General features: G+C 38.4%; 1 protein-coding gene across 5 annotated transcripts in view; it reads left to right on the top strand.

The window, feature by feature from the left end:
• Window positions 1-15,476, top strand: part of usp48 (ubiquitin specific peptidase 48) — a 253,629-nt gene that overhangs the window by 156,406 nt on the left and 81,747 nt on the right. For 4 of the 5 annotated variants that reach the window (XM_076268712.1, XM_076268713.1, XM_076268710.1 and 1 more), the window contains 2 exons: window positions 4,395-4,509; window positions 11,226-11,368. In XM_076268712.1, the coding sequence (XP_076124827.1) occupies window positions 4,395-4,509; window positions 11,226-11,368 (258 nt within the window). The remainder of the gene's footprint in view (window positions 1-4,394; window positions 4,510-11,225; window positions 11,369-15,476) is intronic. The other variant, XM_076268714.1, reaches the window with a different exon arrangement.

The following is a 15,476-nucleotide window of genomic DNA, read 5'->3' as shown; positions in this document are numbered from 1 at the left end:
TATTAGTATCGATACTTTTGAGAATGACCGTGTTCTTTTGAAGTAACATGTGTGTGCACAAGGCATGCTTCTAGCGCCTCCTCCCCTAACCTGTCACTGTGCGTCTTTTCTCCTCACACGTACGTAAGCGCAGCTGTCGTGCTATAAACAGCGAGACATGGCTGCTAGTTCAAGTGATGCTCCCAGAAAGATTTTCTTCGACTTGTACATTTTTTGAACATTTATTTTATCTAATGACATACAAAACATAATTAATTGCATCCACATATCCTTATGCGCTATGTGCAACTTTTATTCACTAGACTAAAACCGTGAGACAAGGCCAATTACTCTCATGTATCTCTTAAAGTGACAGGCACTCAATTACACCTACACATCACCAATGTGCACTCAATTAGACCTAGAACACCACATTAAAGATATGCCTAAGTGTAATAGTTTAAAAATAGTTATAGTTTTAGAATAGTTTTCAAATTGCTAAATATATTTACTAGTAATTATGCAGAATATATGAAATATGACATAAGCCATCATTTTCCATGTGTGTTTTTGTGGAGAGAATCAAGCAGAATCTGGGATGGCCACTGGTGTGAATAATCACAATACAGTATATTCAATATTACTGATGATGATGTCAAGGTGGTGGGGCCCCCAAATCAAATACATTTTTGAAAAAGTATTGAAGAAGTATCGAAATCACAATGGACTTGGTATCGGTATCAAAACTTTGGTTTTGGTATCGTGACAACACTAGTGCAGTTAGCAAAAAGCATCTGGGAACAGTTTGGTCTTAACCCTTAGAACCCTAAGATGTTTATAGGGCATTTTCACTACCTTTATTCATACGGATTTATTCTGGTCATTGTAAGTGCCACACATACATATTATATATTGTTTTTTCAGCAGATCTGCCATAATTTCATGTATTAATTCTAGCATTGATTGAAAGAATGAAAATATAAAAAGCTTATTATAAAAATTCTTATATTTTGACATGTATCTCATCACAGCAAGCTCATAGCTCTACATGCATGTGTGTGTAGGGCAGACTGTCCTGAATCTGGCAACATCATTGCCATGGTGGAGGGATTCTCTGGGGCTGAGCAATTTACAGACATGTGTTGTGCGCCTTACAGAAATAAATGGCATTTTTTTTTATTTAGTGATTAAAAATGACCTTTCTGCGCTCCATATCTGTGACACGAACTGATCTGATCTGACTTGACCCGTTTAAGTGTTAGCCTGTGTGTGCCTATGGTGTCTGCACTCATGATTCTCTGCAACTTTTTACTACATTGCCATGAACAAAGTAAAGGCAATAAAGGTGTTTTTGTCGAACAAATTGGGATGCAATGTGAGCCTTGAATTGGATGCCATGCAGGAATTTGCTAGGATCTCAAAACTGGATTATGAACATTCTTTGCCATAGAGAAACACACAATAGCGTTGGATTATAAACATGCTTTGCCACAAAAACAGACAAAAACGTGAGGTAAGTCGAGCTATATGAAGTTATTATTTTGCTGTCACTTCGTCTGTTTTATAACCCAGAAGGATGTACTGTAAGGATGGTACCAAATGATAGCCCTGTGTCTCCTCTTTCATCTGATATGCTTGCCATATCTATGCGTGCACGGGTTCGCGAGTAATTTAAACGAGAGTAATGGGTGCGCAGGTGAACGCAGAGAAGTATAGACTGTAAATATGATGCAATTTGATTTAATTTCATGATTTGTTTAAATTTTCATACTTTAACGTACAGACAAGTGCCTCTTTTTGGAAAGCCCCACTTCTGCTCTGTCACGCAATAAAGGTTTCATCTCGCTCCGATGAACAGTTGCGGAGCAATGTAAGAGAAGAAAGGGTGTGTTTTTTGACGCACTTTGTGTCAATCGGGTTCTAAGGGTTAAGTCTAGATTTAATAATGGCTACAGTTGGGGCCTTTTTAATATTGTCTTTGAACTATTTTCTCATTTAAATATAGGGTTGACATGATTTGTAATCCTTTTTTTATTCCCTTTTTTCAAAGCGTCCCAACTTTTTCAGAATTTGTGTTGTACAATTATTAGTTATGAAATTGTTTTCACTTGTTGTCGAATGACAATAACGCTATGTTGAGATAATTGTTGGATGCACTGGCAGCCAAATTTGCTTGTTTTCAGGTTAAAACGTCTTGAAATAAGTCAAATTTTCTTAATTTAAGTCAAATAATAATATGAGAAAGCGCTAGGTTAGTCTCTTTATACTGAAAACAATCAAAACCAATCTTGATATTACATTAATAACACTTGGTTAGATTTTTATTAGATAAGCAGTTTTTGCAGTGTGCCCAAATATGGCCTCCAAGCTAAGGCATTTCTGAGAGTATAAACACAATACAAAATGACGGGTGAAGAAATATAAGGAAACATTGGAATTTAAAAAATATATTTTACAGGTCTTCGTTTTGGTACCTAAATATTAGTTAAATACATTTTGAGAAAAATCTGAGACAGTGCAGCAACTATTTTCCTGGATTTTGTCCGATTAGACATGTAATGACCCAAATAGAATACTAAGGAATGTCCATAAACTGTTTCAATTAACTTAAAATCAGGGCTGTACAGTGCGACATATATGTCGCACATGCTACAAAAAAATTTGTTTGTGCGATGGATGATTTACCAACGTAGCACTGGTGCTACAGTAGGCCTATACAGTTTTGCTTATGGCAATACAATGCATGCGTGTGAGACTGACAGGGAGGCTACAGCAATTACCTTCTACTGTGATCAGTGCAACTGGCTACACCAGATGTCATAGGGGCGCGTAGGCTACGTTAAAAAAAAAATAGACCCGTCTTCTGTTTTTGCGCGTCGCGAACGGAGCTCTTCGTTACGCGCCCAGTGTAGGCTCCCGGTGAAACGCTTGTTTGTTTGTTTGAGGTGCGTATGTATAGACTACTTTTGTGAGAGGGGAATCGATGTAGGCTACTTTGATTTCAACTTATTTGCAGTCTACGCGATTAAAAACTATGTCTACTTGTTTGTAGGCATAGTATCCAAACAATCCAACTCCAAATCAAACAACACCTTAATTATCCTCGCGAATCAAACAAGTGATGGCTATGTTTAGCCTAAAGCGAAAGTATCTTCCGACCGGGCCGGGCTGAGGTGATTAGATTAGGCAAGCAGAGGTAGAAGTTTGTGGCAATCGCCTTGTTGCTTTGCATTTTTAGTTCAGTTTAAAACGGAACAACTTATCCAAACAACACCATTCAGATCTAAAACTTAGAAGAAAAAAGTCCACCGGGACGTTCGCTTCTATCTGTCAAATATGAGCCCAATTCATGCGCAACAGTCTCGCTTAGTGCTTAATAACCTTTACAAGATCGGTTCCGAAAAAACCTTCACGACACTTTAATTAGCCTACGACTGCGTTAGCCACAGACCTTCAGTTATCTTTAGTAGGCTACCTATTGTAGCCTATGTGTATGGAACAGTCTAGGGATGCATTTGACATGTTAGTTAGCCTACTCATTTGCACCACTGGTTAGATGTAATTAGGGTATTTCACTCGTGCAATGACAATAAGGTTGAATGTAGGGTTACACTAATCTAAAAACTTAGAAATATGAACTAAACGTGAATTAAATCTTAGTGGAATAAAATCTTCAGCATATCTTGTACTTATTCAAAAATAAATGAACTGACTTCCAATCCATGAATAAGAAAAATTAACAAAAAATCAATGTCATGACCTGTCTTCCTGATACCCATTGAAAAGTCTAACTGCATGGAACTGTCATGGATTGTTTTTTTGTTTTTACAAAAACACAACAACCAAATAACATATCATGCTGATAGCTTTTGTTCATCTCAAACACAATGTAGCCAGGTGAGATGTTTACAACTACATGACCTTTTATCAATCCAGTTGCAGTAGGCCTAGATCCCAAACACAATTGATGAACTGTGATGAACTGATTGTTTTTAGAGATTTTAGAGGTTTTATATCGATGCTACAGAATTTGTGGCTGGTGCTACAAAACTTTTAACCTCTGTAGCACCAGTGCTACTTGCAAAAAAAGTTAACGTACAGCCCTGCTTAAAATGCATTTATGTTAACTGCCCTCTAGATAATCTTTTTTTTTTCTTCAAGTAAAAGTAAGCTAGTATTTTATGTTGTAATTTGTGGGTTTGTGTAAGTTATGTTTTGTTGTAACTATGATTTGTACCAAACTTTTATTACCAAACTGTAAAGCGCTACCACACTAATCATTGGGAAATTTGGTTTCAAATGTTTATGTATTTATGATATTTGTTTGTTTTTGTGCAAACATACTGGTTTAGTAAGGCCATGTGACATTGCTCATTGACCAAGACTTCTCAATGACCTTTGACCTTTTTTGGCAGGTTCATCCCTGTGTAGAGAGTGTGTCATGCAGCGCTGCCAAGTTCTGCGGTTGAAGAATCAGCTAACAGAGGACTACAAGGAGATGTCCAACCTCATCAAAGCACCACCACCAAGGTATCAAGTGAAGCATCATTGAAAATGAGATGACTGCTATGAATGTTATGGTATGAATATTTATTATGACCGCTGCTAGCGTGGCATAAAGGTTTAGTCAGTTTTTTTGTCTTCCGGATTTTTTTTTTTTCTTCAGTAAATTTGTCTCGATTCCCGGGACACTGAAAGACCGGGCTGCACGAAACTTGGTGGGTATGTTGCCCCACAAGGGTGACACGGAACCATTGCATTTAGTTTAGATCCGTTGCCCACCCGCCGCACCGGGCCCCCTGAAAGGAGGGTAAGCCGGACAGTTTTTTGTGAATATCTCGAGAACCGTAGGGCCTATCTTTAGCTGACAGGTTAAAATTTGCACGAAATTTGAAGTGCAGGATCATTATGACACCCTCTGAATGCATGCTATGTTTGTGGAATTCCGTTCATGGGGTCTATACAATAAATTAATATATGTGTACATTTAGTGACTACACCAATCGGCTTGTAGATGGCCGGACACAGTTTCTGTGAATATCTAGGATGACCAAATTATTTTGGTATGTTGGTCTCCTGGGGCCATGTCAACACATCCCGTATCCACTCATTTGAGGTGTAGCGCCACCAAGTTAAAAATGAAAAGGCAAAAATGATGCATTGTAAATGCAGGTATCTTTGGCTGACAGGTTCAAAACTGCATGAAATGAAATTGAATGCATGCCAAGTTTCGTGGAATTCCTTTTATAGGGGGCAATATCAGCTACACATGAACACACACGCATGCACACACACACACACACACACACACACACACACACACACACACACACACACACACACACACACACACACACACACACACACAGTACAAATGCACACACACGTACAGGCATGCACAAATACACCCAACCAACAACACACACACACATAAAGACACAGGCACACACACGCACAGCACACATGCACACACACACACACACACACACACACACATAAGATGCATGCACACAGACACAGAAACACACACACACATACATACACAGCCACACACATACACAGTACACATGCACACACACAGGCATACTCACACACTAGGGATGGCGAAAACAAAAAATGTTCTTGACCGACCACCGAGCCTAATTAGCCGGTTGAAACCGGTTAACCGATTAGTTTAAAATATGCTACCCTGTTTGAAATAACAGCCATTTCGAGCCGCACCTGCAATTTCGCAACTCTGTCGCATCTCTCTGCCGCTCTGCCTCCCGCTCACACACACACTGCCCCGGCGCCGCCCTTCCACTCACGTTGCTTTTTTAAAATCCCCTACAGCGTGAAACATCCTGAGTCCTGCAAACGCGGCGCCAAGGAGCTTGTATGTAATCGGAGGACTAGGGCTGGGACAATGCGTCGACGTCGACGAAAAAAATACGTCGACGCAAAATATGCGCGTTGATTTGTCAGACCCAAAACGCATGCTGCCAAATATTTAGAATTTTACACCTTCAGTGTTTCCCATACGTTGACTAATCTGTGGTGGGGCGCCACAAAATCAAAATCGGCCGTAACACATGTGTACTATTTAAATTAAAGATAAGATAAAATCCTTTCATTGAGCTGCACTTTTTACGCACGCAGCCTTTCCCTGCCCCGCCCGCGCTCTCTTGTAACGAGCCCACTGCCCCTCCTCTGCATGTGCATTTAACACAAAATATTCACGATTGTTGAAGGATTGTTGTTGCCACATAGAAGCATTGCATAGAACACGGCTGGCTAAATTGCTATTAAATCCGCTTAGCATCATGACCATGCTGTGCAAATTTGTTCAAAACTGCTGCAGTCAAGTTAACTCTGCTAAGGTCTTATCACAACATAGTACATTGAGGAGACTAAACTTAGTTAAGTTATGCAATCAAGCAGTATCTCAAAGCTAACGTTAGAATACTGTTTGGATGTCGAGTTTAGCATGCTTACTGACAGCTGCTTGTCAATTTCGTTACTCATGCAGGGCTCATTTTATTTAACCTGACTCTCGCCAGATGAATTTCGTTCCGCTTAGCTCCGCCTAGCTTCACTCACATCCATCTGGGACCTCTTCCATTTAGAGTGATTTCAGCACGAGATTGTATGGTTGAACCAATCAGGACGCAGGGCATTTTATTGACTCTGACACTGAATGTTTGCAAAATCCTGATGTAAATGGAAAAAGTGTTTTCCAATACTCGAAAGTGCTTGTCCCAATGAGAAGTACAAAATGTTATTTGAACTAACTACGTTATGAATTGCATCCACACATCAGCAGCCTTTTAATTGCGTTAGTGTTACAATTGCAAGGGTTCCCCCACGAACGTCTTAAAGTGACAGGCACTCAATTAGACCTATAACTACTGAACTTTATTGAATGCTACCTCTGACTAAGAATGCATTACTTTGCACTTGTATAGTCTTTTATTTTTGAATTTTAAGAGCAATAAACATACATTGCAATGTTAAGGAATTCATGTATTTCATTCAGATATGTAAAACAACATGTATAAATTGCTATTAGTTAATTAATGGGGAGATAATCAAATCGAATCGGACTGAAAAAATGAATCGTTAGATTAATCAATGCATCGGAAAAATAATCGCTAGATTAATCGTTTAAAAAATAATAGTTTATCCCAGCCCTACGGAGGACAAATGGCTCCTTAGTTTCAAAATGGTTTGGGTACAAGGTGATCGCGTTGAAAATAAAGGTGTTTGTCTAGCATTAGAAGCTCATTTGAAACATTGCCGCAGCTCATTTAAGAAAATGACAGCTCCGAAGAGACGCCGCTTTACTTTGAGGTAGTGCTAACAATAATAAAGAAATATGATGATCACCATCACCTTATCTGTTACCATTGATGACCTTTCCTGAAATGTAGATGTAATGTATTTTCAAATCTAAGCCCATCTTGTGCGGAATGTTGCCTAATAGACTGCAACACGATAAAACCAGTGGATAAAACAGGCACCTTCAGAATGCGTAAAAGACACACCGGCCAAGGCAGGTCTAACTCACTGTGTGCCTTCTAATAACGGACAGAACAACTCTTTTGTATAATTAATTGCATAAGCTCTAAGCCCTCACTGCTTACAGGGCTCTACAGTGCGCCCATTTCACTCGCATATGCGAGTAAAAATGATGACGTGCGAGTGCAAAAAAATATTTAGGCGCACTGGTGCGAATGACTTCTAACCATGTCAATGTTTGTCTACAAAATACACCGCAACATCGAGAAACAGTACTGGTGCAAACCATAGAATCACGTCGCGAATGCAGCATAAAACTACACCTCCCATCAACGTTAGCAGTTTCGCGTTGGGACTCGATAGTAGTAGTCGCTTCTATGAAATCCATGAGCGCGCAGAGAAAGCGGAAAGTTAGACTAGCCAGCCAAGATGAAAAGATTGAAGAAATTAGTTCTTCCGCCTTCTATCCACCGAATTAATCGGATATAGGAGGAACAGGATAAGATTCTGAGAATGCAGTGAGAGAAGGAAAGGTAACCTAACATGCTTTTTAGCCCAGTTGACGTATTGGCTGCAATATGGTAAATATAGCTGTAGCGAACAGGCATAAAAGTAGCTTCCCGTAATACTCCCATTTTATTCAAAGGTAGAACGCTACTGACAACTCCAGGCTTCCACGCATGCTTGTTTGTTTACACCGAATACAAGCTTAAGTGCAAAACGAGTGTAGGCCTAACGTTTGGCTACTGCCCCCATCAATGCAGATATTTCAAATAAAAAAATAAAAGTATAAAAATATATATATATCCTTGATTAGACTATGTTTTGTGGAAGAGAAAATTGACTGTTTTAGTAGTAGTATTAGGCAGTATGCAGTCAGATAGGTCACATGGGCATATTTGGATTAGCTACAGGTGGATTCACAAATAAATAAATTAGCCTACATTTGGCAGGATACTTGATATACAGGCTAAATGCAAATATGGCAATGTATTATATTATTTTACATTAACAAAATGTAGGAAAATAAAACAGACTGAAAATAAAGTAGGCACTGATCTTTAAAATCCTGTTTAGCCTAAATGTTGTCAGTCATTCTTAATATTCGCAATTGGTGCACTGGCATGTTTAACTGTTAGCTGCAGTGTAATGTTAGATTATGTCTAAGTTAAGTACAGAACTGACTGTGCTCCCAAATTTTTGTCTGTGCTCCTACATTTTTTAACTTGGGGGCACAAGTGCTCCTGGAAAAAAATGTTAGTGTAGAGCCCTGGCTTACAAAGTTAAGGGGCTGCATGTCATTCCGCATATGGTTATGGTTATGGATTTGGCAGACGCCTTTGTCCAAAGCGACACACAAATACAAAATAATATAATATTTAAAATTGAACAGGGAACAGATTAGAATGTTGGTCAAACTATAATAAGGAAAATAGTACTAATAAACAGCAATATCCATTCAATCAATAGCCTAATAAAATAAGCAATGAAAATGAGGGGGAAAGCAATAATAAATGTCCATTCAATCAGTAATATATAAATAATGACATGGTAAGACTACATTAAGGACAATATCAATAATAAACAATAATGTCAAATTAATCAACAGCCTAGTGAAAATAAAACAATATTATACAAACCATAACACATAAGAAGCGCTTAAACAACTAAGTACATGTTGAACAGGAATGTCTTTAGACCCCTCTTAAACAACCCAAAACTACCACAGGAACGGAGAGCACTGGGCAACTCATTCCACCAACATGGAACCACTGAGGAATAGAGTCTTGAATTAGACCTAGTTTTTATGACTGGTCGACATAACAGACGCTCATCAGAAGACCGCAGTGGGCAGTTGGGGATGTAAGGCTTGATTATTGAGTTAAAATAACTAGGAGCAGGCCCCAGCTGTGGCGCAACTGGCTGGGGCACCTGCACCGTACGCCGGCGACCCGGGTTCGATTCCCGCCCCGTGGTCCTTTCCGGATCCCACCCCTGCTCTCTCTCCCATTCGCTTCCTGTCACTCTCCACTGTCACTATCCTTAAAGGCATAAAAAGGCCAAAAATAAAAAATTTAAAAAAGAAATGACTAGGAGCAGATCCAGTCAGTGTCCTATAGATTTAAATTTAATTCTGGCTACTATAGGGAGCCAATGGAGATTAACTAGGATAGGAGTTACATGTGTCCTCTTTGGCTGATTGAAGACCAGGCGTGCTCCAGCATTCTGAATCAGCTGTAATGATCTTATTACACAAGCGGGTAAGCCAGCTAATAGTGAATTACAATAGTCCATCTTAGAGATGACCATGGTCTGAACAAGAAGTTGTGTGGAATCTTGTGTCAGATAAGGTCTGATCATCCTAATGTTGTAAAGCATAAACCGGCATGATTTTGCAATAGAAGCTACATGCTCAGAGAAGTTAAGTCGGTCATCAATTACAACGCCCAAGTTACGTGCCGATCTAGTTGGGGTCAGTGAAGTTGAGTCAAGCTGGATGTTAATCTGTTGGGGAATAACTGTTTTAGCTGGAAACACCAAAAACTCAGTTTTTGAGAGATTAAGTTGAAGGTGCCGATATTTCATCCAGGCTGAAATATCCTTAAGGCATGCAGAAATCCGGTGGGAAACGCTAGAGTCATCAGGTGGGAAAGACAGGTAAAGTTGAGTGTCGTCTGCATAACAGTGATCAGCCAACCTTCTCAAACCTTCTGGTGACCTTCTCAAAGTAAACGGTAAAACTAAAGCAAGAGGCTACACTGAGATTCTGGAGGAAAAGATCAGGCAGTGTTCCGAGAGACCTGTCCCAATAGGCATCATTGGACCATTAAACCATACAATGATACAAAACATACAGCCAAACAAGGCAAGAAATAGTTAACAGAGAACAATGTCAACATTTTAGAGTGGCCCAGCCAGAGTCCAGACCTCAATCAGTCAAAAAAGTTAGCACAAGGCCAAAGTGATGGCAAATAATCGTTCCTGCCTCAAAACCCAGATTGCTGCTAAAAAGGTGGGGTCTGAAATCATTGTGGAGACATGGAGAGGCTTGGTAGGTATTATAAGAACCATTTTGTGATGGTAAATAAAGATGTTTCCATTGATTATTTTAAAAAGGTATAAATAATTTTGGACATGCCATTTTTCATAAAAATGTAAAAAAAAAGATAAAAACGAGAATTTTTTTTGATTCCATGTTTCTACCACATTGTCTTATAACCTAAGTCAGAACAAACATATTGGTCAAGAGAAAATCAATATTACATCAATATTTGCCAGGGGTATGAATAATTTTGTTCTTAACTGTGTGTGTGTGTGTGTGTATATATATATATATATATATATATATATATATATATATATATATATATATATATATATATATATATATATATATATATATATATATATATATAATTGCGTGTCAATGGCATATGAATGATAGGAAATAGTGTAATGCTGAATAATGAAGTGGGAGCATGTTGAAAAGCAGAGGACTGAGAATTGCCAAAATTGCCAATAGAGACAGATATTTACAACTCTGTTCACCAAACAAAGGCTGTTTTTGTGTTTCCACAATGCCCCCACTGCTAAAGGAAATTGAGAGGAATCACTGATAATAACCTACATAACATGCTGATATTATGTTGAAATTATGTTTTCCAAGACAGGTTCCAAACTTTTGGAGGGTTGTGATATGTAACTTGCTGAATAAAATAATGTAATACAATCCTTCTATTGTTTCCCAGTGGTAAAGGGTTTTGGGTAGGCAAACTGTCTCTACGCATCTGGAAGCAGCTGGCATTCGAGCAGATGGAAGAGGATGAGGAGCATACTAAGCATGGTGCCCACAAGACCAATGGTGATCGCTCCAACATCATTGTGAGCAAAGGTACTTCTTGGGAGTTTTCTGGCATAGGTAAAGCTTTTGGGGGATTTGGAGTGCCACTGGCCAATGGTTATGTTTATATCCAATCAACACATAACCAAGTTACACAAAAGTTACTTTTTCAATTCAATTCAGTTCATTTGAATTGATATATTGCCTTTTAATCCCCATTAATCATAGGCCATAGGAGTGTGGGCATAAAGTCAACGCAATTATTTCAAATGAGATTTTAACAGATTCTGATTTTATTTACATTTCACACAGCATCCCAACTTTTTTGGAATTGGGGTTGTAGAACTGGGGACTCCAAAATTATTTTCCTGAGGCGGGTCCCTGTGCAGTTTGTAGTAGGACAACTGAAACAGCACAAAATAAACTGGGCAAGACTCAAAAGTGCTTGTCCCAAGGAGAAGTAGTACGAACCGTTAATCGAATCGGACTGAAAAAATGAATCGTTGGATTAATCGATGCATCGAAAAAATAATCGCTAGATTAATTGTTTAAAAAATAATCGTTTATCCCAGCCCTAATACACATACAAATAGGGCCAAAACCTATGGCTTAAAATGATTTCATAATGACAGAAAGCTATGTAAATTGCGTGGTAATTACCTTTATGATAGGGTAACTTCTCACATGAGGAGCTGGCAGTGTTAAGTGCATAGACAGTAAAATAAAGTGTCAACGCTAACCAGGCTAATAAACAAACCATGCCACGGTGAGTTAAAGGGACACCAGGCAAGCCTGATGCTTTTTCTCTACGAAACTCCCCCTCGCTCGGTCTGAAGCTCTTTTCCTTTTCTTTGCGTCTACGTCAAGGGTTTTCGCTGCTTCTTCGCTGGCTCTGCCATTATACACATGTTTGCAACAATCTCTAGCGTTTCGTTAGCCTGCCTCTGTGCTGTAAACTGATCCTGCTTCGGTCGGCGGGTAGGATACACAGAACTTGCAAGTGGGATATTCTTCCTACAGGCAATAGGGGCGGGCGAGAGAGCCTTCATTTGCCCCGTAATGAGTCATTTAACCATATACCGACTTACGAAGATGATTAATTAACACGAAAACGTTGCCTGGTGTCCCTTTAACGTCGAAGGGTAAAGTCACGTGACTTCTAGTTGTAGCCTGTTTATAAAAAGAAAGGAGCAATTTCGTTTTTAAAAGAAGGCAAAATAGTGTGATATTTTCACAGTTATTATTACTGTATATTTTCACAGTAGATTATTACTGTACACACACTGAAAAATATTGAGGCAAATTGTAGACCCTTCCATATACAACTAAACACGGATGTTGAAGGTCTTGCTTAAGTGGATTCTAAAAAAATCATTATTCTATGTAATTTGCACTTTCAGAAATAAGAGATGCTGTAGGCCTATTTTCAGTTTTATTAACCGAACCATTCTGTGTACCGTTACACCCCTAATATATATCATCATCAACATTCTTCATATTCTAAAGGTCTAAAAGGAATAAAAACTCTGGATCTAATAGCATTCCTGTGTAGCTAACGTCCAAAACGCCACTCTTCTTCACTGTGGCTAAATAGTTAGTCAGAGAATATGAAGAATGTTGACTTAGAATGTGTATTTAGAATTTAATGGAGAATGGTTACTTGAAATGGCGTTTAGCCATTTAGAATGTTTGCATAGAATGCGGATTTAAAATGGTAACAGAGAATGCCTATTAAGAATGTGCATTTGGAATGTAATGGTGTTAAGTGCTTATGATGAGCAATATAGAAATTTGGTGATCACTGATCGTTGTTTAGGTACATTAAACCATGTTAAGCTTTTTCCTTTCAATAGACCTCAATGAAGCAGAAACGCTTAATGTCAGATAACGTCCATAAAAATTGGACTTTGGGTTCGATTTTTTGACAGTTTTATGTGCTTATGAGGTGCAATATATGAGATAAATTTGGCGACTGATCACTGAGCGTTGTTTAGGTACATTGAACCACGTTAAGCTTTTTCCTTTTAATATAGGCCTCAATGAAGTAGAAACGCTTAATGTCAGATAACGTCCATAATAATTGGACTTTGGGTTCGATATTTTTATAGTTTTAAGTGGTTATGATGAACAATATATGAGAGAAATGTGGTGATCACTGAGCGTTGTTTAGGTACATTGAATCACGTTAAGCTTTTTCCTTTTAATATAGGCCTCATTGAAGCAGAAACGCTTAATGCAAGATAACATCCATAACTAGAAAAGCATTTCCTGAAGGAAATACAGTGCATGAAAATGCAAAAAATATGTAAAATATCATACAGAGAAAAAAACAAATAATGCAGATATTGTTGCAATAGTGTTGCTAGGGTGCATATGTTGGTTGTTATGCCAAATTAAATGGATGCTATGCTGGTTGCTTGGGTAATCCTGTTGGTTGCTATGGTGGTTGCTAGGTTGACATTGTGGTGGTTGCTAGGCTGTTGCTTGGGTATTTGACATGGTTGCTAGGCTGTTGCTAGGGTATTTGACATGTTTGGTAGGCTGTTGCTAGGGTACTTGAGGTGGTTGCTAGGCTGTTCCTAGCTCAGTTGTGGTGGTTGCTATGCTGGTTGCTTGGTTTAACTCATTGGTTGCTAGGTTGTAACTGTGGAAGTGGTTGCTAGGCTGTTGCTAGGGTATTTGACATGGTTGCTAGGCTGTTGCTAGGGTATTTGTCATGGTTGTTAGGCTGTTGCTAGGGTACTTGAGGTGGTTGCTAGGCTGTTGCTAGGTTAGTTGTGGTGGTTGCTATGCTGGTTGCTAGGTTAAACTCATTGATTGCTATGCTGGTTGCTAGGTTGTAACTGTGGAAGTGGTTGCTAGGCTGTTGCTGGGGTATATGACATGGTTGCTAGGCTGTTGCTAGGGTACTTGAGGTGGTTGCTATATTGGTTGCTAGGTAGATGAGGTTTAATATAGTTGGAATGACTGAACAGTTAAAGAGGTGGATAGTTTAAATGGTTAAATTATTTACTAGGTAGATGAGGTTTAATAGAGTTGGAATGACTGAACAGTTAAATAGGTGGATATTAAATGGTTAAATTATTTGCTAGGTAGATGAGGTTTAATATAGGTGGATAGTTTAAATGGTAAAACTAGAAAACGCAATTCCAGGGAATTACCAGTGCATGAAAATGCAAAACATATGGTGTGAAATATATTTTTAAAACAGATGATGTGCTAATTGGCAACCAACATAATGAGGTTTAATATAGTTGGAATGACTGGACAGTTAAATAGGTGGATAGTTTAACCCTTTGCAGACCGCGCCGAACATTCCATTTTTTCATACTCGATTGCCTTATGGCAGAAAAAGGCTTATTGTGTGATTATGCTACATGACAGAGATATCATTTACCCACCATTATAATCAGGAGATATAGCCCTTTCAAATGGTATAAAATATAAAATTATAATTAATAATTTTGAGGAGAACACACATATTTTTAAAAAAATATCTTTAAAATTCAACCCCAAAAAACACAAAACTATCAGTTTGTCAAGATAAATCTCATTTTTCCCCCAATTTCTGTTGTAGACAGAGAAAACCTTAGAGTGTATGGGAGATTCACAATTTTGTCCTCTACTCAGTGATGAAAACAGAATCAATTTATCACCTTTTGTTCAAAAGTTATGATAAATGTATTAGACCTTTGCAGACGGCACGAAACATTCCGATTTTTCATACGTGATGCCCTTGTGAGACAAAAAGGCTTATTGTGTGGCCATGCTACATGGCAGAGATAAGATATACCCACCATTGTAATCAGGAGAACTAGCCCTTTAAAATGGTACATATCATAGTTAATAAGTTTGAGTGTAACACACATTGTTTTTAAACAATACCTTCAAAATTCAACATAAAAAAACACGCAAATATATATTTGTAAAGATGAATCTTGCTTTTCACCTAATGTCTATTGTAGATATAGTGTGTGAAAGATAGACAATGTTGTGATCTCCTCAGTGAAAAAAACAGAATCAATTTATCACCTTTGGTTCAGAAGTTATGATTAATTTACTCATAACTGCAAGTCGCAGTAACATGTAGAATTTTTAAAGAGTAGGATGTTTTCCTTTCCTGGTTTGACATCTGACCAAAAATACACAGATATAATGG

This window comes from Alosa pseudoharengus, unplaced genomic scaffold, assembly GCF_046254945.1.
Source record: "Alosa pseudoharengus isolate Yale_2024_CS ecotype anadromous, Long Island Sound unplaced genomic scaffold, YU_APseudo_1.1 YU_APseudo_1.1_scf_5, whole genome shotgun sequence".
In the NCBI taxonomy this organism is placed as follows: domain Eukaryota; kingdom Metazoa; phylum Chordata; class Actinopteri; order Clupeiformes; family Clupeidae; genus Alosa; species Alosa pseudoharengus.
The sequence above is the reverse complement of the archived record's forward strand: the minus strand, read 5'-3'. Positions and strand labels throughout refer to the sequence as shown.